Here is a 27,253-nt window from a genome sequence, read left to right as displayed (position 1 = left end):
GTATTTTTCCTTCCCTGCATTTCACAGATGTTGGCAAGGTATTGAAATTTTGTAGTGACTCCCATCACAAGACAGATAAAATAAAAGCCACAGATAAATATCTGTCAAGACTACAGTTGAAAGCTATAATCTTTTAACTTGTCAATCTTCATGTATGGAAAGAAAAGGGAAAAAAAAAAAAAAAGAAAGGATAGAACAGGAAAAGCATACAAATAGCCTAGGGTTTGTACATTTGATTCTTGTTCTTAAAGAGCAAGAAAGTTGCCTGAAGCTTTTCAATGCTTGTATCCATTGGGAAAATTTGTATGCTGCTGATAAAGAGGAACTTCAGCACTTAATCTTCCTCTACACAGCAAAATAATGACTTTGTTTTGGAATGAATTTGAATAAATCTGAATAGAGATATGATTGTTGGAGGTCTTTGGGAAAAAGAAAAACAAACAAGAAACCAACAGATTTTTAGCCAAAAAAAAAAAAAAAAAAAAAAAAAAAAAAAAAAAAAAGAAGAATGACGGCCTGAATCAGAAAAGACTTCTCAAACAGACACAATATGAGGAGAGACAGGGAGAAACACCAATGTGCAATTGTGCCAGGTAGAAACAAGATTCCAACAGACAGCAGCAGGAAGAGAAGAATCCCAGGCATTGGGGAGCTCAGGGGCGGAACAGGATGAAAGAGTTGAGGACAGAGGCGATGAAGGCACAGCAAACTTTGCAACCAAAGGTGGAAAGGAGAGAGATCTCCAACATTATTACTGGTGCAGCACCTTATTCAGTCTATAACACCAAGTATGCCACCTCCAGTATTTTCTTGGAACACCAGCTCCTCTTTCACAAAAGAGATTACTGATTACTGCACCAGGAGCATTAACACAAGTTAGAGAAGGATTACAGCACTTGCTGTTGTATGTTCATTCCCATCTACCTTTTCTCTCAACTGAAAAAAAAATATTTCTTTTAAACTTTCAGTTTCTTCTGTAAGGGAATTTAGCATTTCCTGTCTGAATTGTAAATATAAACCTTACCTCCTCATTCTTAGATGTCATTGCTGACAAATGTCATCCACCTGGCACCTCAACATCATTGAAAAGTAATTATTCCTTCAATTTACTTATTAACATTCTTTAAAATAAAAGTTAGTGCATGTAGTTATTACAAAACACTTGGTACTTCCCACAAGCATGTGACTGTGTCTATATTCTGGGAAGGTTTGTACTCAGGGTATTGCATTCTCACCATGCAACATAACCCTTGTAAAATATCAGCTGGAAAAAATAGCTTTTAGACTTTCCAAATAAAAAATCCTTGTTGTGACATGTTGTTAATACAGAATGGATACCTGCATTCCTGAAAAGGATGAGAAATCCCTAAATATGTGGCCTGTAAGTACACCTGTAGCTCACAGTACAAAGAAGGTGGAGAATTGCCACATGTATATTGAAATCAAATTTCCTGCTGACTTACATCTACAGAAACAACAGCGTTTCAGAACTCAAAAAAATTCAAGGCAGAGAAGTGACTGTATGCACCTACAGACCCTTGAATTATTCCTTGTGCAAACCCGGAACACGAGGAGCACCGAGCCGTGCAGGGAACTGGGTAACATCTCCTCAGTGACGCGTGGCGGCTCTGCTGGGAATGTCAGCAAGCCACAACCACACACCAAGTGTGCAGGACTAACACACTCTGAAAAGGAAGGAAGAGGGCATGAAATAGAAGGGGGAAATAAATAAATAAAAAGAAAAAATTAGTTAAAGCAGCCCCAAAATCCTCTCTGACAGAAGACCCTATTTTCAATTCTGTTTGATGCAGTGTTAAAAACCCAGACTAACTCAGGATAAAGTACTTTATCTTACCAAAGGAAGAAATCAGACCTAACAGTGATATCAAGCAAGAAAAGATCAAAATGAGAGAAATATGCTTTAAAATAGAGATGCTGGGGGATACTGTTTAATGTTGAGCTGTGGAAAACAGAATGGGGACGATGCTCTGTGAAGGGCCCCAGAAAAAACCCTTCAAGGTTTCTTGGTGTGTATCCAAGTTCTGTGCTGCAATGACTTTATTAACAAATGAATAGTATAACAACAACATCAGATCCAAGAACTGAGGATTTTAGAACAGGTGGAAAGATCACCTGCTCACATACTGCCAGAGGCTACACAGAAGGCTCAGTGAGCCTGCTGGCCAATCTGAGATGACATGTCCTGCATTTCTACCATATGTTCCTAAAGCAGAGTGAACCTGGTATGTCTATTCATTTACAACTAGTATACAGCATATTTTGACAGATTTTCCTCTTTCAAGGCAATACATTTTCAGAAATGTATAAAAAGAATATTACTGTGAGAGACTTTAACAATACCACTTCACTGGCTGATTGAGCTGATGAAATCAATTCCTGAGCAATAACCAACCCACAGCTCTCCAAATAAGCTGTAGGAATCAGTTAAGGCAGCTTTTGATGCAAGAGCACACAGACTTGGTAGAAGGGCGGGTTGAGTCTTGGCAGCACGGCTAATAAATGTAATTATAATGATAAAAGCTCACAAATGGCTTCATTCTACACTGTCACTCACAGCACAACCTGCTATCACTCACTCCTGCTGCACACAATGACCTTTGTCATGCTTGAGAAAACAGCTTCCCACTGTGATTTGACTCTTACTGAGTGGCCAGATGGGGCAGTTTTGCTTCATTATTTGTGTCTGTGAAGTGGAAATGCCAACAGAAAGATTCATTACTGTCAAGATCATCTCTGCAAAGCTCCCTTGATTTATTAGGGCATAAACTGCTGTACTGGCTGTAATGAGACATAAATGTTCTGTAAAGCCTATGAACTCGAGAAGGAAATACACTGCCATCAAGAGGCTCGGGGCCTAATTTATTAACAGCTTCTGTCATACAAGCAGCACTGAGTGTGGCAGTTATAGGAAAAAAAAGTAAGAGATTTGCCAATGACATGTTGACATAAAAGAATCTCTTCCGTTTTTTCCTGAAATTTGTACAGTGCTGACAGGTGAAATGCAGTGGAATTGATAAATATGATAAAATATTAGCATCTCTCAGATACTATTTAATGTTGACATTATGATCCAGACTTACAAATAAAGGGTAAAGATACTTAAAGGATAAAGAAATTAAGATTCCAGTTACCTTGAAGGGAGACAATTCCCTGTCCAACAGCAGAATGTTCTAGATTTTTTTAAGCCCTGCATTTTGTTAGGCAGTCCAGATTCTCTTCCATTTTTATCACGGATCTCGCCTGCTTTTGTAATTAGGGCAGTACAACACTCCTAAAATATTACAACTGTTTATGACAACAAAAAAGTGTCAAAGAAGCACTAGAACTGCTTGTTTGTGTCTGCCATGAAGTACAGGCATTATTTGAACAGAATGCACCAGCTACTTAATCCACACTGAGAGCGTGTAAAGAGCACTTGAGCAGCACAGGAATAGTTTAATATTCCACTGACAAAGGGCTTAAAACGTGGGCACGAGGAGCTGGAGAGGCTTCCACAGTCCAGCCCCTAGGATTCTGTGTTTCTGTCAGTTACAGATTCGTTAGATATTTAAATGAATGAAGCAAACAACAACCAAAACAAAAACCCCTAACAACAATAACAAAACCCAAAATTACACAAACAAAAAATAACTAAAACATGGCGCAACTTAAAACTGGGTCCAGATCTGCACCCGTAGTAAAGACTCTTCTGCATGTTCAGAAAGAATGTAGCACATTATGTTTACATTCAATCAACACATTGAGGAACAAATGAAAACATCTAGCTATAAAATTACACTGTTGTACAAAAGTTCCTTCTAAAATCTTATTAATTTTTCATGTACCTCTTCCGAAACTTAGAGACATACATGCACAGTATAGACTAATTTTTAAAAATCTCCTTTCAGAATGCTGTTTCCGAAAACTTTTTGCAAGGAGCTATGACACAAAAGAAATTTCCCCAGTGGGAAATATATCACAATCTGAGCAGTCCTACTCAGACAACTGAACCCACATAGAACTTTTTACTATTAAATCAGCAAAATTAATTGAGAAAAATAAAAGTACAAAGATACCTGGTTATGATGGCATGGTAATCTTTCCTATGCTTCTAATTTCATAACCCAGCCTCACTCAGAGGGCAAGTACACTTCGTACTGGCACAACTCCTGTGAGTAGCTCTGGATCATGTAGACACTGTAGTGCTGTTAACACTTGATTAAATATTAATGTGGGAGTCAACTCCAGGTTCGTTTGCTACTCAACAACCCTTTAATAAGTCACTTTGGAGAAAGGAGGAAAGGACACTTTCTTTTGGAAAGGTTAAATCTGTACATCAGTAGAAAAAATAAAGTTCATTAGTAGTATTTGTAACATACCTATGTGGCTTGGTTTACATTAATATTCCCTTATGGCTATTAAATGTTCCAACATTTAAAAAGCAGCAAACTAAACCATAACTAAACCAGGGGTGTACTCATCTATTTCTTACTAAATGATGGAAAGGTATCTAATGAAAAATGAGCTATGAAAATCCATGGGAGATGGCGACATCACAACCTTAGAGCCGAACTCAAGTTCAGCTTTTTCCCCCCCCTCCTCAGCTGTGGTTATTTACACAACATGAGCACTTTTCTGCTGAATTCCTCTCCTTTTCCTGAGAGCCCCTGGTGGTTCACATTGTGCACAGATCCTGTCCATCCCTGCTAACCAGTTATCATCAAAGGTAATTCTGAGTAGCTATGGAAGGGAGTCTCTGGAAGAGCACATCTAAAAGTTGTTCTGGTGCAGAGTGGCATGATACTTACCAGAGTACTCTCTATGGATTCAGGAGCTTGATGGAGGGATTCAGAAAAGGAGTTTACTAATGCCCTTAAAGGTTCAGTATCTGTCAACTGAGAAGGATGTTCAGAGTGGTTGCCAATGATTAATGACTGTCATCTGCTGGCCTGGGAGAAGAGACACCATTTTCAGCTACTTTTGTGAAGGCTGTGAAGGGGCAGCAGGATGAAAAGACATTCTGTACATCCTTGCTGCTATGTGATCAAAAATGGCCTGACCTCAGTCTACATGTCTACTAACTTAGGGAAGGCATGTGAGGATTTGATTATGAACCAAACAATGATTTTGAAAATTTTATTTATCATTTCCTATTGCTAATGCAAGCAGAGCACAAAGACCTCATTTTGATATTCACCTTTGCATACAACTGAATATTGTATATAACATATGTAAAAACCATAGGGAAGCACCCACCAATTATACTGATGGTCCAATGGCTTATTAATTATTGCTTGCTGAACACAAATTCAGAGCCAAGTGCATTTTTCTGTCTGAAATGGCACAAACATGACATACCACAAAGGCATCCTCAGATGTCTGGCTCATCTCTGGTTTCCATACGTGGCCTTTTAAGGAGAATTTAGGTCAGCCTAAATAAAACAGTTTGTTTCAAAATGGGGTGCCATATGTCAAAATGTACTTAGCCAGTAAAATTTTTAGCCAAAAATTCAGTATTATCAGATATGGTTCCAAAAAACTGTACTCACACTTTTCTCATGCTGTTTGTATACACATTTGAATATTTTCTACATATTTGGGTTTGGTTGCTTCAGTGTATCAAAATATTTTTTTGAAAATTACTGTCATAGTTATTAGAAATATACTGATGTAATTTTTTGTTAAAATCGTTTGTAAGTAATACTGGTAAGTTTCTATTATGGGCTAAGTTCTGTCACCCTTTTCAAAAAAATTCTAAACAGTTCCATTTGCATACAAATACTGTAGGTACTTCTCATCATGGAATCAGTGATAAGTCAGGGACATAGCCCCAGAATAGAACATAACTCCCATTTTGACATTATTTTGAATAATATAGCACAAGACAGTACTATAAACCACCTCCAGCAAAGAAAAGGAAAACTTATTTCACAAGGCAGCTAACAGGATCTTTTGTCTTGGCAAATATTGCCCCCTGTGTAGGAGACAAAGAGAAAAGACAATTACTATTGATCTCTACTTAGAGCTATTTTCTAAAGAAGTTCTTCCAGGAGAGCTGAACACACAGTATTGATGTATTGATCAAATCTCAGGCAGTGTGTGGTGCCCGAGACAGCACAGCCAAGAGCACAGATCAGCTGCTAAGGCAAGGCACAGCCAGCTCAGATACTGGATGTCCCAAATATGGGCCCAGCAGACACAGAAACACTGTACTTAAAGCACTCTGAACACCTCTGATGAGTAGAACCCACCAAATCTATGAGGAGACACGTTTATGCCCTTGTAATTCCCTGCCCGAATCACCAGGCATGGCCCTGCTGCTGCCTGTGTTCCCAACATGGCACAGAACAAATACAAGCAGTGCTGACCCCACAGCACAGGAACAGAACTTAAGTCTCAGTAAAAGTCCAGAATAACTTCTGAAAGGTGGGTTGTTTACACCTTTTCAGGACAATACAAACGATAAGATCAGACTCAAATTCTACACTAGGAACCAATGGGAATCTCAGACTAACCATATTCTCTAGACATATTCTGTGGTTCCCACTCAAAATTTCCAGCGGTACAACCACAAAAAGGCTGCACGAGCGGTGCTCCCACAAACTGGGGACTCACGAGGGAGTATTTTTCAATTGCCAAGTGGCAAGAAGTGGATGGGCAGAAAGATAGCTAACCAGTGTCACTTTTGCACACCGGTTGAATTTCATCTTCCATGAATTTTTGTGCCTATAAAACCTGATGGCATGAATATTTTATGAAAACTCACTCCCTAAACATGATGTAAACTTGGCCTAAGGAAATGTTTACAGTTTTCACCCATCCCTACCACAGATGTTTCACTATTTAGACAAAACTCTAATTTTATGAAAAATTCAGCCATTTATTTTTCACAGTAAGAGCAAACTCAATAAACGTACACTCAATTTCACTCTTGGAGGTTAAATTAATACAATAGAAAAACTTTTATTTTATTTATTTTAGCAATATTTAAAGATTTAGACCAAGATATGATTATAGAATGGCCAGTATTGTTCTATCTTTTGCTTTTTATACTTAGGAAATCTTCTTCATGGTTGTACTACTATCTTGTATTATTAAATCAGCTAAAACACAGAAACTGACAATATCCGATACTACTTTAGACATTATTAAAAACCCAAAGAATTCTCCTTCATCAGAAGCTGAAATACTGAATGATTTGATTGAAAACTCTTAGAAAAATTACTTTATTTTATAACCCCATCATATTTTATTCTTGCCAAGAGGATTGCCCAGCTTTCCTAGCAGATTAGTTTATTGTCTCCATTGATGCAAACTTCCAAATTTTCCTTTAGGCATGGTGACAACAGAGAGTAGTTGTCCTTCTAAGGGGGTTTGTGGCAATGCTTTTCCTCATACTTGTTTCTGCTTATTTTTAAAACAGGAGATAGGAACATAAAAATGTTTCCAGAAGTTGCTGAATATTTCCAGATCCCATTGAAACATAAGAGCTAAGGAACTTGACAGTAAAACTTGAGAAACAATTTTCCATGAAAACAAACCCTTAAGTGGCTCCTGCCTTGAATTGTCCAGGCTCTGTAGGTGTTCTATTTTATGAACCTCCATATAACATGTATTTCAAAATGTTTTATAAATATTTATACCTGCTCCTATTTTCATAATAACATGCTGAACAGCAGTCATTGGCATATACACTTTACTACTACAATGGATTTTAAAGCCTTCTTCAATATCAAGTCCCAGATGATTCAAAATCCTTCATGTTTTTTTCAAGATATGTCTAATGATGTAAGATGGAAGAATAAAGATTTCTGTCTTCTAACAATGCACTAAAATCAGCTTCAGTGTTAAAATCCAGCAAAAAGCTTTCAAGAACTCATAAGGGGAAACCTCTGTGACTGAACTGAAATCAGTGCAGAAATGATATCCCACAGAAAGAGAACATATTTATTCAGATGTGCAAATCCCATTCTGTCAGTTCTGCACAGAGACAATTATGGTAAGGGTAGTAGAGAGGATTATGGGATGATGGAATTTAGAACCTCATGGAAAAGAATAGCTTTTTATCAGTTTTGTAGCAGATGTCTGCACATGGGAACAGAACACAAAAGTTAAGTCTATGGAGGCTGCCATGTTTCGCAGAAGTCTCAAAATGCAATTAATGCTGTTATGCCAGTTTAGAAAAAGTAGGTATAAATACAGTGAGATAAACAAACAGTGCTCTCTAAATGGATACTCTATAAAACTCATAACCACTAACAAAGTTAAAGATTCAACCACTCAGAAAGAATCAGCAGACCCACAACAGAGTTCTAAAGATGGGATTGTTTGGATAACTTGTTTAGTTCTTAATTCAGTAAAGCGCTTTAATGTATGCCTGAATCCATTGCTTTGGTTAGCAGGGATGTAATAACTCACATATGTAAGTGTTTCACTGAAATGAATACTAAACTAGACATATATGAGCCCCTGCATGGAAGGAATCTTTCGTACTGCCTTGATATATGTGCATGCATTGAGGGATTGTTCCACAGCCAGACACCACGAAGGATAACAGAGGTACTCTGGGAAAATAGTATATATGAATAATAATTTCATATAAACAACGTCTGTTGTACTTCCAAACCAGCAGAATTTGGCCTCTCAGAGTGAAATGAGCAAGAAATACCATTTGCTGTATGTAATGGGATGCCAGCAAGAGAATACTATACCAAACATTTAACTTCCTCTCTTTGTAACATTCCCTTTCCAAACATCTCCTGAGATTTGATATTTAAACATGCAATTTACCAACCTTCTCAACTTAATGTAAATATCCAACAGAAGTTAAAGTTTCCCTGTGTAGTGAAACAACACACTATGGCTTATTTTAATACAGTGAGAGTTATAGAAAATAGGAGTTTATGAAGATTTCATTAAGGGAAAAGTGATACAGGAATGAACTAAGAATGGATCATAAAAACTAGGTAGAAGTATAGTTCAGAACTCAGATGAAAATATCTGAAAACAGGGGGGTTTTTTGTGTGGTTCATAGTTTTCCAGAGTACTTGCCAATTGCATACAGGCTGTTGGAATTGCCATACCTCACCCACACTAGCAGTGAATCTGACCTATGGGTTAGGAAAAGATGCAGTAACCCATTTTCCTGTTTAAGCCTCACAATTGCACTGTCTCCTCTACTTGTACTTCTGCACCAGACTGAGGCCATTCCTCTTAACCATAAAAAAGTCTTTAATCCTATTAAAGTTCTTGTTCACTACACCATACTGGTTTTGATTCAAACTTAATCCTTTATTTAAAAAAAAAATAGGGTTATAAGAGGCCTAAAACATCGTAAGTACAGTTTTTAAAACTTACTCCAAAATACACATGAAATTTTCATTCTTCCCTGTTTGTAAAGTCAGTGAAAAGTTTTCACTTAGTAACTTGTGCTCTACAGATCAGAAAGTACCTATTAAGCAAGTTTGTAGGTCTGTTATATCCTATTTCAGGCTATTGATGGAGGAACCAGAGATGAGTGAACATAACCTGCATTTTATCTCTTGCACCAACTTAGTTTTCACCATGACTCTTGTCTGTAATGTTACATTTAATACAAAATAACATTATTTCAACTCTTTCTAAAAGGCACTCTTTAAACAGGTAATTTAAGAAGGCATTCAATCCAACATAACCTTAACTTTCTTTTACTATCTATACTTATTTTTTAAATTGTATTAATCCAAAATAATTGTTTGGAGCACTGTATTATCCCTTTATGGTGAAATGCAACCAAATGGGCTTTATATATACATCTATGGTCACCTTTTAGGTGCTGGATCACTCACAAGTACAATATGCATTCCTGATAGTTTACAGAGACTGTTGATATTCACCTAAAATAGAACAGCTCTGACAACTTTAAACATCTCTTTTCTGTCTGTAGTGTTTAAGAAGATGCATACATTAAAAAGAATTAAAAACAGTCTATAAACTGGATCCTGGCTTTTAGGATAACTGCAGCATTGCTCAGTTTAAACCACACAAACTGAAATACAGTTTTTATTATGCTGTTAAAGAAGTTCAAGAAATAAATGATCTCACCATTTCCTTAAGCAGATGACACAATTCTTCACAAAAAAACATTACCTCAAAATAGACATAGTCCACAGAACAAAATAGGCATGTTCGTGCAATTACCATGCCTATTTAACTGTCTTGCTTCTGGCATAATAACTTAGTTTTTAACAACTAAGAGCTCACAGCACATAAAATATCAGGAGAAGATTTGGTTGTTTGGGTTTTTTTTTTTTTAGTAAACAGAATCCATAATATATCAGCTTCTTATTATGGTATTTAATTATTATATTTTACTCTCTATGGCCACCAGCCATATATTTCAGTGTCAAGGAGTTTTGTGCCAGATGCAAATAGTGATTACTTGTAGTCATCTAAACACTTTTTATGGACACTTATTTTATCTCAAATTTTGGATCTCTCTCTGTCTACATACTACATAAAAGTTAACTTCTTTTTTTACAAGGAAAAGGAATGATTTTTGTTATTGATACCCATGAGTTCCCAAAGAGTGCTTTGGACAACTTGTTTCAGATTGTGGATTATTCTCCATTTAGACGGGCCCTTGCTTACAAGGTGCTCTGTATGACTCATGGCTAATTTACTTTTGTATCTATTTCTGATTATATGACAAATATTAGCATGGCAAGGGCACTTTGAACATGCATGTACATTGTGTATAAATTATCATTCCATTTAAAATTCTTCAAACATTAAGAAAGCATTACCCCTTCCATGATTCTAGCCAAGTGACTGTACACAAGAGGTAGTAATCCCTCCTCTGGCAGTCCCCATATATCCTGAGGATAATATTTAATTACCCTTATCTTCACAAAAAACATCTCTCCATTTTTTCAGTTTAAACACTGCAGGATAAGTTTCTTCATGGCAAATTAAATTGACAATAGACTGAAAAAGAGATCTTAACTGCTTTGAGTGTCATATTAAAAATTCAAGTAAAAATACTAGTGACAAACTTGTAGAAATTATGTTTTGACCAAAAGAAATATTCACTGAAACAGGTCCTATTTTTCTCTCTAAGAGGAGAAGTAATAAGGCGCAATAAAACCTTCTTTAAACTTTTTTTTTTCCCCAAATAAAATCACACTTGGGGCAGGAATCTGGCTGTGAGGAGTTGTTTCTCTTTATCCCGAAATCAAAAACTTCTGTTTGATCTCATACCCCATCTTTCATCATACTACAGGAGTGCCTAAAACGATAAGTAATTCACGTAAGTTATGTCATAACTTGAAAGGCCTATAAAGTGTTTTTTGTTCTTGAGATAACCAGTAATAAAGCACCAGGTTTGTGTAGCAGTCGTGACATCCACCTCCAAAGTACGTCAGACTTTTCAGAAAAAAAATTCTATTTAATAACATCCAGACAGGACTGCACACGAGACATTCAATTTGCTGTACTGATGTTCTGTGTTGCCAACACTGCCACGTTCCTACAGACTTGATTAAAGATTTGCAGAAAGGTTTGTAACCTTGTGGATGGCAGACATGGACAGAAAGATGATTTGCCACCACTGTGATGCCACGATGCCGCCGCCCGTTCTCTTGTAGCCTTTCACAGCACCCATTGATTTCTTTAGGATAGTTTTCAGACAAAGAAAATGAAAACATGCCACGTTTTCATCTTCCTTTTCTAAAGGAAGGTAAGGCAAGCCTCCTTTCCTGTCCTGTGGCAGAATCTAAATGTTTGGGGAATTTTACACATACTCAAAGCTCAGACATTTATTTCATATATGCAGTTGAAGCCAATAGATTTTGGATCACTAAACAAACTCACTAAATAGATTGATAGTTAAAAAAAACCCAAAAAAACAAAAAAAGCAGAACCGTTAAAAGTAAATATTTATTTCACAGATCTCTAATATAAATGAGCAGATTGAAATTAAGATCTTTAGTGACCAAGTGACCAGTTCTCACCAGGAATGACCAGGTGTTTTCTTAAATATTTAAGAAACCTGTATATTATTAAATTTACTATAAATATTGATCCTGTAAAGGTATGCATAAAAGTGCCACATAACTAAGGAGCTGTTGACTGATTATTACTGTCTGCAAATCTAGTATTCTATTATGAAATATAATCTAAATCTAGCAAAATTTAAGGTGCTGCTCTCTGGATTCAATTATAATTTTAAGTACTGTATATAGGTCCAGATCTGCCAGACTGTGAATTTTTTCCTATAAAGCAGATGTAAGAGCAGGTATAAACACTTAAAAGTCATGGAACTATTTATATTGTAATTTCAACAGTTCCATTAAGACACGGGTAGCACTGGCTGTTAGGTATTTCTACATCATAATCATTTAGCAATTGGAATAAAGATGTTATCGCAGTTATGCTTTATATTCACCCCACTTGAAGTCTTAGCAGTCATAGAAACCATCTTAAATCTCTGCCTTGTTGTAATTGTTCATAAGCATAATGAAAAATTTTCTGTGCCACACAATTCTACCCAGAGCCCTCAGAATAACAGGAGACAGACAGATGAAGTTCTATGCCCTGTTACTTGCCCAGAAAAAGAAAGGCTGCAGAATAACTAACAAGGTAACTGGATACAGAGGTATTTTTATCCCAGAATCTCTAGCTGGATTTGATTTTAGAAAATGAGGAAACTTTAGGTGGGATTTTGGTTTCCTTTTGACTTGACTTAGGAATTAGTGCTTCTGGTTTTGCATATATCTACCATAGCATATAGGTATTTCAGATAATTATGGAAGCAAATGATTTTCAGACTCAAAGACCCACCCAAAGGGAAGGATAAAGTTCAAATGATTCAATGATTCTTTTGCTTTCTTTTCCAGATTTTACATTTTCATTTACAATATCATGAAGCAAAGACCTCTCAGGCCAAGGGAGCAGAATATCTCTTTCTGGCTGTCATAAGTCATGAAAGGTCACAAAGTTGACATCTTCCTTGACCTCCTGAGTGCTGCATTAATCCCTATGAGAAAAAAAATTCTAAAATTCTGTATCCAAACTGAAATGCAGATTTCCCTTTGATCTCAATGCGATTTTAGACTCTGCTCTCAATCATGGTTGTGGAAGAAATGCTTTTGGACTTCTCCAAAACAATGAGTAGACAGGTTTTGTAGAAATATAGAACTTGACAGGCACATAAAAACAATAGGGAAGTGGAGGAGAGAAAAAGACCCTCAAATATGCAGGCACTGGGTCATTTTAGCCAGTGGAGGACAAAACATCATGAGATTTCATGGAGTTGCCAGTGAGTTAATAGGGTTTAAAATTTTTTCTTCACACATTCATACAAAACAGTTTACTGCTTTATTTTCCTTTGCAATATCACAACATACTGAGAATAGTAATTTTTAAATGACAAAATATGTTCAATAATATTTAAGTAGATACTTTCTGTTCCAAGATTACTAGTTTTCAATTAGTGACTAAAATGGCTTCCAGATGAGAACCTGACAAAGTTTGAAGCGCTGTTAATATCTCTAATCTCATCATAATTTCATTTTTTGGTGGGCTAAAACATTTCAGCAACATTTACAAGATTAATCTTCCTGGAATTTTCTGTTAGTTATTGTTGGAATTTTCCAGTAGAAAGGAAGTAGGACAGTTTTATTTAAGAAAAGGTCATTAGTGGTACTATCTTCTGGGAGCAGACCTGAAGCGTTATCTTTTCATGTAGTCACACCTCTCTGTCTTCCTGCCTCCCCTACCCATGGCTTTTCATGGGTAGAATTAGAATAAGAACCTAGAGAAATAGGTACCTAAGTGCAGTATTTTGCTTGGTTTCCAGTAATGCATTTGGATCTCATAGTAGGAGCAATAACATAGAATAAAAGCATGACTCTGGTACAAGGGACATCAAAAAGATATTTTGAGACTTAAAAGGCTTTCTCCTGAAATAGGGCATCTTAAAAAAAAATAAAATTATTGCAACTAAATTATATCTGTCACTGTAAACAAACACTTCCTTAGTACTATTCCTTGCAAACACTTATTTCTGCTACATGATGAAAATCTGGGCTTTTATATGAGATGTGTAGATTTATTTACCCTTGGGGATTAATTGTTCCCTCTTTGGTACTTCACGTGGCAGAGTTGCCTTGAATGAATTACAGAAAATTGAAAGTACTGAATGTAAGTTTCATGAACAAGAAAAATTACATCTATAGCACAAACTCTTTTCTAATGAGTGAGAATCAGCTCCTTAAGGTGCAAGCTTGCATGTATGGCCTCATAAAAAAAAGGAAATAGATGTTAACAACTAGCCATATAATAAAATATAGTGCGTGATAAAAATAGCATCTACTAGATTTACATTTTAAGCAGCAGAAGATATTAAGTAAACATGAGGAAATGTTGGAAATGTTTTGGGGTTTGTTTCTGTTGTTTTTTTGTTTTTTTTTTTTCTGAGGGAGATAGAGACTCATAAAAAATCCCAGTAAAATGAAAGCATTACTTCTTTCAAGGAAACAGTCCAAGAGATAATTTTAATAGTCTTTTGATGGTCATAATTTCCTAGTTCATACAAAAAATCAGGCTGATTTCCCCCCAAAAATTCAATTGCTTAATTTAAGCTACTTTGGGGATTTAATTGGAGCCATTTTATTCCCTTTCCTAATAATTGCAACACAATTTGATTTTAATGCATTATCAGAAGGAAGATGAGTTTTTAATCAGCTGTTAGACAGAATATATCTCCAATAATATATAATAAAGTGCTCTTTTCCCTGTTTATATAGTATATATATATATATTTTTAAGACTACCTTTTGCAAAGATATAAATGGTTTGGAAAAAGGAAGAAAATATGAATTGTTTACATCCTGGCAGTTTGTACTTTGCTCTCTATTTTTACAGATTCTCATTGACAAACCTTTAAAGTCTTCACAGTCGTATGAAGAATTTTTTTCCTTTCTATAAGAGAACAAGATGTTTCTGCTGCAACTAATTACAAACCATTTGATATTATCTAACATTAGATCAACTAAAACTGAAATTGGTACTTTGCTGATCAGGTAATTGAAATAAACAGAAACTTCAGAATTTACCTCAATTAGAGCAATTACCTTTTCCATCACTGTCCACCCCAGTATGAAAATGCAGGAAAAACATAAATTATAAAATGGCAGGGCAATACATAGATAATGGGGAACAAAAAATTCACATAAAAAAAACCTATCAAGCAGTTCAAAGATGCTATTTATAAACGTAAAAAACAGCTTTGGAGAGAATAAAGATGGTGTAATGCAAAGGCAGTGAATTTCAAGTGTGTGGCATGCATAATTTCTAGGCACACTGACACTGCAAATATGTAAGATACTGCACTTACAATACGTGTTCCTTTCTAGAATAACAAATCCAACAAAGTCATTCAAAGCTCTAATGTATTAAAGCATACATATGGAAATCTTTTACATTTTTCGTACACATTTCAGGCTGAAAAGAGGAAAAACCAATTGGATTTTTTTTTTCCATACATGTTTCTTAATATAACATTTACAAGGCTACACTAAATATTTTTAGAGGAACTGAGTAGGATATTGCATATTAACTAAAAGCTACTCCCCAGACACCACGTCCTTGTTAAACAAGGCAGGACTCTTCATGTAGGCCTTTGCAGAATTATTCTCAATGGAAACCTTCTGCTTATTGCAACAGCTGTGCTGAGCATTGTTATCTCAGATAGAGCTGTGGATTAGCACATGAAAGATATACAACACATGTTTTTGTGAAAATACTTAGCTGACTCTTTCAGAGAATTCTTTCCTTGCTGATTTCTTACAATAAGAGTTTCCCCACGGTCTCTTCTCCTTAAGAGAGGAACTCACTCCAAAGTATAGGAAAATACAGCACATCAGAGGCACATCCTCCTCAGGGATTCTGTGAATCTCCTTAGACACCAGTTTTTGCTAGATGAAGTAAAATGTTCTCATGGAGTATTTGAGGACTCAACAGCTTTAATTAGATAGTATCCCATTGAGTAAGAGAGGAAGGACCGGCCACAAAACTTTTGGCTTTTAGGTCTTCTGTCCAGTGGAACAATACTATGTTTGCATAAAACAGAGCTAACAAAGTCACTAAGAAAACAAACAGAATTTTATAATAGAGAAATATGACTAAAAGCTGCAAATTAAAACAACTATTTTTTTCCACAGAATACAGAACCCTATGCAACACAGTCATGTTAATCTATTACTTGCTCAAATTGCACTTCAAAAAGTGTGGCTGTTGCTTCCACAGGCATATATAACATGGCAAAGAACTACAAAAACTTCCTAAAATAGTCCCAAAACTTGCTTTAGCAAAAGAAAAAAATGTAGAAGAAAGTTATTTTGCATACAGACACAAGGCCCAGTAGAGCTTACAGGTCAGGAAAATTCCAGGCATTTCTGCCCTACTGTGAAACTTCCACATGTTATGAAACAAGGTAATTTAACTCTGGGCAAATTTCTTTATACAGATCAATAGAGCCAAATACATTTTTAATAAAATCTTACCAACTGCCAGCTCTATCCCTCACTCTTCCAAATGAAGAAATTAAAAATACTGAGTACTACATCTGCTCTTTCTCCTGTCATAGTGTGCTATTCACCGTCTGCAGCAAACACCCATCTTTAGCTTGAAAAGGATTGAATTATTATTGTGTATTTTGGGAGAAAGAAGAAAAACTTTTTTCATGTTTAATGATGTGTCTCAGGGGAATGATTATATAATGCTCAAAAATGTAACCTGGACGGAAATAATGCCTTTATGTCTTATTAGCCTAAGTTCATTACCACAGTCAAAGATCATCTCCTATCCTCAAACAATACCATATAAGCATCATTTTTCTATTAGTGATCCAAAATCATCTTTAGATCATTAGCAAGATCGTTACTGACTTTTCAGTAGACATACACTTTAGACTCCTTATGGAGCTTTGGGGTTTCCATTCAGGAAAGGTGATAGCATACTTACTTTTCTGTCTGGCCAATTGTATTTTGCAAATATTGTGTCATATGTGTCCACAGCTCCATCAGTGATCAACATTATGGCTTGGCTGCAAATGCTTCCTTGTCCTGTGTGATTGAACTGCAAAAGGAAACAATCATTAGAAACAGCACATTCCTGTTAAATGAAGAGAGATAGGATCACGCTGGATAAGCATGGATTTTGTCAAATCTCTAGCATCCTTAGAGGAAGTCGAAAATATTCAGGCTGAAAGCATTTTATCAAAGATATTATGATCTTGGTGAATTGAAAAATAAGAAACATATATAAATATAGTTCTACTAAAATTGAAATGGTATTCCCCTGGTTTTGATAGATGATAAGTATTGATGCATCTATGGGGTTTGCTTTGATTTAAATATGATTTTAAAAGAACAAGTTACACAAAAAGAAGTAATGAATGATGATTTTTCTGCAAAATACAGGAGATACACAACTCATAGAGAGACAAATGACTATGCATAGGGCATTCATTGATATTCACTCAGGATTACATTCTATATGCTGTTTTCCTTAAAATATTTATCTGGGAGAACCCAGTTTGTATTTATATATTCGGAGATTCTCCTATTACCCAAAATGAATACATATAAGCAATTCAAGCTGCTGAGGAGCAGTACTTGAGCACAGGTTCTCAGACAGCAATCAGCAATCCTTTGGTGTATGCAAAGAAAGCTTTGTTACACAAATGGAATTTTCTCCTGTCAAAGAGCAAACACGTTGGGCTGAGTCATAATATGAGCTTGATCTCTTTATTCTGGAGTTGGTGCTCTGACTTTAAGTCCATGTGTCTCCATTTGTTTTGGTTGCAGAATAGGTTCTTGTCTGTGTATTACCTTATACATTCAAGGAACTTTGGTGAAACATCCATCTTTTAGCAAAAAAAAAGCAAAGTTGTAAAATTGTTTGATTTTTAATTCCTCTGTACTAACACTTTAAAGAAAACTATGAAAAGGTCAATAAATGGGATATTACAAATATTTTCTTGTAGTTTTCATCTACATTATCAAATTCAAGGTCAGGCGAGGCCCATCCTATCACCCCTCTCTTGATGCTGAAAAAGCCAAGCAAGAATTACCTTGTCCCACCTCACCAGCCTTGCTGTGTCCCAGAATAGGGTGGTCCCTTTTAAAAAGCAGTACCTATGTTCACAGGTGAATTACTTTGCAGGGAGGCTGACAGGTCCTGCATTCATGAAAAATTATTCGCAGTATTCTGGTTTGATTTGGACTAGCAATAGCTCTATCTTTTATGCTTTCCACAGTCTATTCACCCTTACTTATTCGCTGTTTTTCCAAAACCCTAAAACCCACTTTTTCTAAAAAAGTTCTCCTAAAAATTTCATCCTTATAGAAATGCCAGCAGTACAAAAGGGTAGATAGTGGGTTCCAGAAGTCCTCTGTTTCTTCTGCCTTCACATTTTTGTATCTGAGTAATCACACCCACTTTCAACAACCATTTCTATCACCTGCATCTCTCCTCAAGATCAGCTTCTTTTTCATCAAAGAGGAAACTCAGCAAACATTAACAGAAGCACTCTGTTTAAAGGGCAGCTAATGTGGATTTACAGAGTTAACTGTATTGTGATCACTGCCTGGGTGAAAACTCTTCCCTGTGTAATTTCAAGGCAGTCAGTCCTTAAAATTCTCCAGTCATGACAGGTTTTCCAGTCTTAACCAGAACTATCAAAGTTGGATTCATTCATGGTCTTAGAGCCAGTATTTTCTCATAAAGGTGAAGTTGCTTTGTCTAGGGATATCTTCCTCACATGGACAACATATATTGAAAGTGGCAAGGTATCTTAAAAGAGAAATTAATGAAGGGGAAATTCCTTTGTATATTTATTTTAAAATACCTCTCTGTATGCATCTGCATTATTCTACGTAGTTATCTGAATATTTTGAAGAATGAGATTAAATTCAAATACTTTGATGAGCAATATCTTCTCATATTTGTCTAAAATTTTTGATTTTATTGAATAGCAAGAGTGATGAAAGTGTTTTCCATAATAATAACAATGACAAGGGGTTTATGATGAACTACAATTAACTCAGTGATTCATCAGTTAGCAGCAAAAATTTCAATGCATCCTGACATTTACAACATTTGGTTGTGATTAACAGTCTTTGAAATGTCACAGAATTTTATTTAATTGGCTATGATTTTTTTAAAGGTAATCACTGCAAAGAGCACGTTTGTCACCAAAAGATTTAATTGCAGTTGTCACATGACACAGTAGGTGCCTAACTACTGTACCAAGCACTTCTGTATTCTTACCCTGTATAATGTACACTGCCTAAATTGATGATTGGAAAGAATTTGGAAGTGGATTTTTAAACGTGCTTTTCAAAGATATCAGTATCAACCATCTTCAAGTCTTGACAACCATAGCAAATACTGAAAAGTAATTGCAAGGCAAAATTGACTGAGTTTAATTAGTGCAACCCCTGAACCGTTCTAAAATCCAACCAGAATCTTAACAGACTATTTGTGTAATACAAAGCTTTCTCTATTTTTTTTTTCCTTTCCTACACCACTCACTCCTTCCCCCTCCCCATTCACCCACTTTTTTTTTCTTTTTCTTTTTCTTTTTTTTTTCTTTTTTTTTTTTTTTTTTAAATGTATAAAAGACATCCTTAGTTAACCTATAATTCAAAGAATAGGCTTCTGGCACATAAAGGTCACATCCTGTAGGCAAAGTGGAAAATGGTTTGCTGTAGTCTCCTAAGGGGAGATTTAGCAGCTTTTTCTCTGGCCTAGGCTGCTTAATTGAAGCTCCCAGAGACTTTGCAGATATGCCTATATAAAATGGAAAATATTTTTATGCTGGCATTTCTGGAAGTTTATATGAAAGAAAGATTGAACCTATTACACTTCCTTTTTAAGTATAAATAAGAGCAATCAATGCAGCACCTTAAAGAGAGCTGAACATACATGTAGCATAGTCCATCATGATCTTACAGATCTCTCATTGTGGGTACAATACAGCACATGGGATGTCAGACCCGTTTATTCTCAAAACTATCAGTTTACCTAATGAGATTTTTATACCACGTTCATCATTATAACTTCAGTTACCTCACAGATTTTAAACCAAAGCAACAGATCTCATTTCAGATCTCATTCACTTCCTGCAGTGTGGGGTTTTTTTCAGTTTACATAGATTTGGAGGGCTAGCATAGAACATCTCTTGCACTGAGGCATTCATACTGTGCTTCTGGTTCCCAAGACTCTATTTGGTGCTCACAATTTTTAATAAAACCTCTACAAACAACCTAGAGTGTCCTTTGCTTCATGCACCTTTTCCCACTGTCATTTTTGGCATGCACCACATGAAGGCATTAGCTCCACACTGTCTAACTGAACACATGAGCAGTGGGTGGAAAAAGATACTTCTTTTTTCATTTTAGGATTTTATGCCTGGAAAAGAATCAATCAATATTGCCCTTCAAGATGAATACACAGGAATTAGAACCATTAATTAATCTATGATCACACAGCATAAAGGCAGGCACACTTGTCAAGTCACACACTTTTGGAGAATATTTGGGTTTGAGCTCTTATTTCCAAGGTACATCCTTCAATCAAAAGACACTTTGATATTTAGTTGAGATTTTTTCATGTTCCAGCAGACTAACACACTTTAATATTTTTTCCTCAAAATAAATGATTATACTTAAGGAAACATTTTAAAACATTTTCACAAATATAAACTCAGTTGAAAAAAGGGAAAACAAGAAGGAGGTGAAAAAGAAAAAAAAGCTGGAAAGCGTGAACTTACTTCATTGAGCATGTTGAAAGCTTCATTTAAAGCAATGTCCAGCATTCCAATTCCTTTTGCAAAAAGTTTGTCAAGGTGTTCCCTGAAATGCTGAAATATGAACAAGAAAGTTTCATTTGTCAGAATGTTGTTACGACAGACATGTCAAGGTCAATGGTTAAGGTTTTCTGAATAATTTAGACTTATTTCTTAGACTTAAATGACCACATACACTAATTAAAAAAGCAATTCCCATTTAATCCTTTTTCACTCTAAGTAACACTAAACTAAGATTGTGTCAGTACAATAATAAGGCAAAGGCATCACAAGATACCTTTTTGGCTACTTATTCGAAATAATTTTGCTTTGGTTTTTTGTGTTTCTATTTAGAGATCTTCATGTTTTCTTTTCACTTCATATAGTAATTTTATATAATTTGTAACTATTTTCCCTTTAGGTTTTTAAAGTCTGATACTTTAAAAAAATAGTTCTTTCAGAAATTTAGCCTTGAGAGTACATAGCTCTAGAAGATGATAGACTGTAATCATTAGGTCATTGCAGTATAAATGCAGTTTATAAGTGTCAATATTAATATTAGATTTATAAAAAACTATTCTACACAGGAATGCAGGGCTATTAATTTGTAAGAAGAAAATGAAGATCTGTGTGGTGGGAAATAGCAGGGGAGGCAGTGTTTTTGTGAAGTGCTATTTCAGTCTTCACAAGTGGCTAAGAAGCACAAAAGCACTACAAAACAGAAAAGGGTATTTCAACCCAGCAAGTGGAGAAAAAATGTCAGGGCAAGAAATATACCACTGAAATATCAGTTTAAAAAAAAAGAATATGTGATTTCAGAATGAGATAAAAACCACCTGAATTCCACTTTCAATAACTTTCAGAAACCAAACATCTCAAGAAGCAGGAGCCTCCTGCTCTTAATGACTCAAAAAGTATAGTTCACCTTTACAACTTTAAAAGCTCTTTTTAGTAATAAACTGGTTTATCTCAGTCTCTTTCTGCTATCATTTTGGAGCCCTTGTAGACTAATATCTGAATTTCCCAGAGTTTGACTTGGGTATCTGTCCAACTGTGTGCACAAACATTCCCGGGGAACTGTATGTTTAATTTCCGTGTGCAAATACCAGAATATGCAATATCTATTTGTAGACTCATATACCTAATTGACATGCATAATCCTGGTAATTCTGAATGCAAATTAGGCACACAATTATGACAATCAGACATTGATGTCTGATTACAAAATTACAGGGTCAGATCCCCACTGAAGTTGTGTGAGGAAGCACGGAAGTGTGGCAGCTGGGGAGGTGTCTGTGATCATCCAGAAGAATCTGAAAGACATGAGCTGAAGAGAATGAGGATACAAATCCACATGTGCAGGTAAATCAGGATGAAGTCTTCCAGAACTTTAATGAGAAGAAACCCAGGATGGTTTTTATGTCCTTCATATTCTGCGTGTCATGGGACAGTTACTCTTCAAGTAACAGCACATTAAAATCACACCACTGTTGCATATGGCTTTGGCATAACTGAACAAGAGGATAAATCCATAAACAATTATCCTGATTGAACTTGGAATTTCTCTTATAATGAGGTTGTTGAAAGCATTTTTGGTACAACCTGGTGTATTTTCCTTTTCTAGTCTCACAGTTTAAGGAACAATTGTAAGGATTTGGGATCATACTTGGTTAGATGATTACAGTTGTCATACTTTGGGGATTAGGTAAAATTTTGTCTCAAAATATGGTAGCAACTCACGTTTTGCTCTTTTCTCTGTTTCCTACTTTTGATTTACTGGGATTTAAAAGTTACTGAATTTAAATAATTCAAGTTAAGCAATTTATTTCAGCAAATCTGTGCTTGAGAGTTGACACATATTCAAAGCACCTTTCATCATTCAGAACACAGGAGAAGTTAGGGAGGTAGAGGGGGCAGTCTGAATACAGGCAAGAATTTGATTTTGATTTTCCTTTCCTGATTTCAGGTCATTGCAGGCAATTTAAAAACTCTTCCAAGATGAAGGCCAGAAAATTGTGAAACTGAATTTTTCCTTCATGGCAGAAGCTATCAAACTTGTAGCCAAAATGAGACACTGATTTATGTAGCCCACAGAAAACCTGAAGAATAATTTATTAATTTGGTGGCAATTCTCAGGAAATTTCAAGGCAACTCCTTTTACTGATCTCTTATCTTAGAGGCTGTTCTAATGGCCTCACAAGGTTTATTGAGATTAGAAAATGATCACAGGGTGACAAATTTTTATATTCTGGAAGCAAATGGAAAGTGGTCACCCTCCAAGCAAACAACAGAGTTCAGTGTCTGAACAACCATCAGGGAAATTCTTTGGCCTCCTTTACAGTAATATAGGAATACCCCATAACCCTCAAAGTTTTATCCTTTCTAAACAAGAAAAAAAAAAAAAAAAAAAAAAAAAAAAAAAAAAAAAGGAAAAAACCAAAGTGCACCCATCTTCATTTGACATCTGAGGAAACTAACACATCTGAAAGCAGGTAATGATACATTAACACAGAGAACCAAGTTTCAATTCTCCAATGCCAGGTAAGAGCTGTAACAATCAGCCCATCTCAGACAAACACAAAAAAAATCACAGAAGATGCCAGCTAAGGCAATCCCAAATGCCTGGCACTCATGTTTACTGTAGCAAACATCTGCAGAATTATACCAATGGTTTTTCCCCCAGCACCATGACAAAGCTTGTCACAACAGTGAGCTTGGCTCACCTTTTAATTGGCACACAGTCTACAAGACCTCACAGGGTGTTTTAATGCATTTTAACATGAGAACACCACCTAAATCCACACAAATAGAGATATATCACTCAATAAGTTGAGCTTGCTATGGTTTATAGAAGACCCCTCTCCTGGATGTCCTGGAAACCTGTTTCCCTTTATATTATATCTCTCTGGCACTGACAAAATGGAAGGAAACCAATAGCAAGTTTACTGTTGAAAAGTGACCAAATCAAGTCCCCATCTCCACTCTTCCCACTTAGCTAGAAAAAAAGAATCCATTTTAAAAATTACTGGTTTTTGCTTTAGGGCTTCAGAATTAGTTAATTGAATTTAATTTTTTCACAAACAACAATGTTTTATTTCGTTCTTGTTAAGCCAATATGCTACACAGGAGTCCCAGTACCCTGCACAAACATTTTATTAGAGCCTACTTATGTTTACTGAAAATAAGGTATCACTTATGATGAGTAGGAATATGCAAATTAGATGGGGCACAGGACCATGGATTCAAGCCAATGAATAAAGCATTTTCCACTGGTTCCAAAAAGGAAGAGTTCACAACAAATACATGCAGCAGAGGTTATACAGTTACACTGGAAAAGCATGATATTCACTATTAGTTGTCTGACAAGGTTAAGCTTCCTACAGAAAAGCATCATTAATGGGTTCAGCATTCCTCTAGGTTTCCTTGTCAGCTTTACTGCAAGTCTTGGCTGCTTCTAGAATCACTTCCCATGCCTATCCACACTTGCTGTAACTCCAAATGGTCCTGGGATGTACTTGGCAAAGATTTATCAGATTTGTGAAGATGGACTACATCAGCACACAAACCAGGAAACAAAAAGCAGCAATCAGAAGGCCTGTGTGAGGTGGGAGAGTGATGTTCACTTGTGTGTCATGGGAAAGTTTACCCACACGTACTGACAGATAAATGTAAACGTAAAATGCATTTAGGCATCACCCCGTTCCAAACTCTTTGTCAGGGCATTTAGAGGTTAGCTTGCTGGTGATGATTATCCAACCCCAACATGTCGTGTTGTAAAAGGGGTTTTTCTGGGAAAAAATCATCATAAAAACAATGCTGAACAAAGAGCCCACGATTCAATATACTCAGATTAAAACCAATTTCTTCTTAAGTAAATTAGTTACTGCAATAGAAAACGTCAGACCAAATTTCAGCGGTCAGGGGCTTACTGAAAATTTTGAGGGTCTATAACAGCTTGACAGTTTTAAAAAAAGAGTAGACTTCAGTAAGACTTTACTATTTTGGGGTTTTTAACAGCTAAGCAATGCAATTGAAATTTTTTTTTGAGATCTGACAGAGATGGATAGATAAATATGCAAAAGTAATTTGCTTAAATAAAATTCAATATGCAAAATTTGTATTTACCAACCTCTAACTGGCAATTTCACTCAGCTTCTTTGCTGAATCAGTCTTCTGGTTATTTAATTTCTGGTAATTACATAAAAAACAAAAGCTTTTTGGAAGTTATACTCTACATCTGTCTATTTCTGTCATTCGAATTTACACTGGGGTAAGTTCTTGATTTAGTTTGGAGTTACTGTGCCTATCTGTGCATCTAGAAGATGATATATTTCATCTGGAAGCATTTACAGAGAAATGTCCTCAACCCATATATAGCACATTAAAAAAACATATAAAAGAGGAATGTATATTGTAATATTGTTACTTCAGATCTGGAGTTACATTAAATCAGATTGTCATCCGATTCCTTTGGGGTAGGTAAATTGTAACATGGAGTTTCTCAAAGATGAAAACCTCTTGGCCCAAGAAAACTGGTATTAAAATAGGCAGTTCCACATGTTTGTAATTTGTGGAGAAAGTGCAGACGGTGACAGAATAGTGTCTGAACTATTTCCCACTCTTTTTTAAATTTGTGTATAGCAAATTGATACACTTCAAGGTAGCAGCTGTTTAACTCTAATGCCAAATTATAAAATAGTCTGGTAAAATTCAAATATACCTTGCATATGCTATATTATTAAACCTCATTTAGGATCACAGATTAATTTCAACCTCAGTTATGCTACCCAATGTAATTACAGATTTAAATTTTGTGATAAACGAAACTTAAAGCTAGTTCTGCAAATTAGGGATAGCTTAAAATATCCACACATCTAAACTGAACTTCCCTGCAGGTATGTGCCAACACAAAAATTTACGACAATTGCTAGGCTGTAAAAACTTTTAGAAATAAGTGGAGACACTGTGACACCTGCCATATCACCTGACAATATAATTATTCCTAAAACAAATTACTGTATTCTTCCATTGTAAAGTGAAAGCTGAAACACTGTGTCTTGGAAGAAATCTAGTACTGTGATGCTTACTGTGTATCTTAGTAAAACTGGCGGCACATATATTAACACCACTCACATCACTGTCATATTTGAAGCTGTAACTTTGTCTTTTATAAATACATCAAGCAAACTCCATTGAATAAGGTTTCTGAAAAGAAGAATGTTTTCTGAAGTCGTACCTGACAGAAATTCATGGTTCAATTAGATCTTCATTGCTCTGAAAGCTACAAAAAACAAGCACTTAAAGAATGAGCAGTTTTGCAAAAAAGTAATAGAACAACTTGCTCAAAACATGTGGAAATGTCTAAACATATTATACAAATTATACTAGCATCTCCTCCTTGTAGGTTGTTGCTAGCAGCAAAAAAAAATAAATGAGAATTTCCAACTCAAGACTGCATTACTTGGCTGTTCTTTAAGCTGGCAGGGAAGAGGTCTAGATGCTTAGAACCATTACTTCTTTCAAAGCATCTCCACACTTTCTTAAAGAAAAGCATGTTACATGCTGGAGATTCAGGGCTGAAAACCTACTTCCTCCAACCTTCTCTCCTTTGCCATCACAAAAACACATGGATGTGTTAAACTTTAAAATGCTTAATTATCCTAAATGTGTTTGATGTCCCTCAAAAAGCTACTGTAATACTCCAGACATTTATTAGTGCTTTAACAAGGGAGCGGTCTTGATCAAGAAACCCCTAACAGGTATGATGAGGCATGTTCCAAAAAAATTTCTGCTTTCACTACACCAATCACTATGAAACTTGTACCAGTCTTCAAAACCTTCATTTAGCAAGGTTGAACACTACAAAGGTAAAAGTACTCATGCTATATTTTCTTTTCTGTCTGACTGCTCTCTTTACTTAACAAAACCATGCAGGATCAAGAATCTTTGGATAACTTGAGCTCCATTATCATATAAATTAAGCCTGACTTTTCACTGCTTACTTAAATATAGCTGCGATAAGAGAGTTCAGTTCAGAGATTCCAGTTGAATCTTAACTCTTAATTTAAGTAAAAATGCAAATGGAATAAAGACTGCACATTCTAGAGGAAAAGCATGCAGTTTCATCAGTAACAACTGAGATGTTATTCAAAGAGAAAGGCGGCTTCCTTCCTCTGTGTGTATTTTGTAAGATTTACTCTAATGTCAGGTACATGTTCTTACCTGAAAGACAGAGAAAAATGAAAGGAGGGGGATGAAACAGAAATTGGCTTCATAATATCTTTCCTGGTGCTTGCAACAGGAAACTAAGATACATTACTGAAAGGAGAGTGTCACCAAGGAGAGGATATAAGAGAGCTACAATGCTTTAAATGCTTTTTCATACTTTAATGAGAGTGTTTTTTTTTTTTTTTTTTAGGT

General features: G+C 35.7%; 1 protein-coding gene across 1 annotated transcript in view; it reads right to left on the bottom strand.

Moving 5' to 3' along the window:
* The window catches only part of CACNA2D3 (calcium voltage-gated channel auxiliary subunit alpha2delta 3), a gene marked incomplete at both ends in the record, with an annotated part of 393,646 nt that overhangs the window by 177,868 nt on the left and 188,525 nt on the right, over positions 1-27,253 (bottom strand). The window contains 2 exons of the mRNA XM_082288518.1: positions 17,005-17,118; positions 20,819-20,908. Coding sequence (XP_082144644.1) covers positions 17,005-17,118; positions 20,819-20,908 — 204 coding nt within the window. The remainder of the gene's footprint in view (positions 1-17,004; positions 17,119-20,818; positions 20,909-27,253) is intronic.

Source organism: Coloeus monedula, assembly GCF_965178545.1.
Source record: "Coloeus monedula genome assembly, chromosome: 11".
In the NCBI taxonomy this organism is placed as follows: domain Eukaryota; kingdom Metazoa; phylum Chordata; class Aves; order Passeriformes; family Corvidae; genus Coloeus; species Coloeus monedula.
The sequence above is the reverse complement of the archived record's forward strand: the minus strand, read 5'-3'. Positions and strand labels throughout refer to the sequence as shown.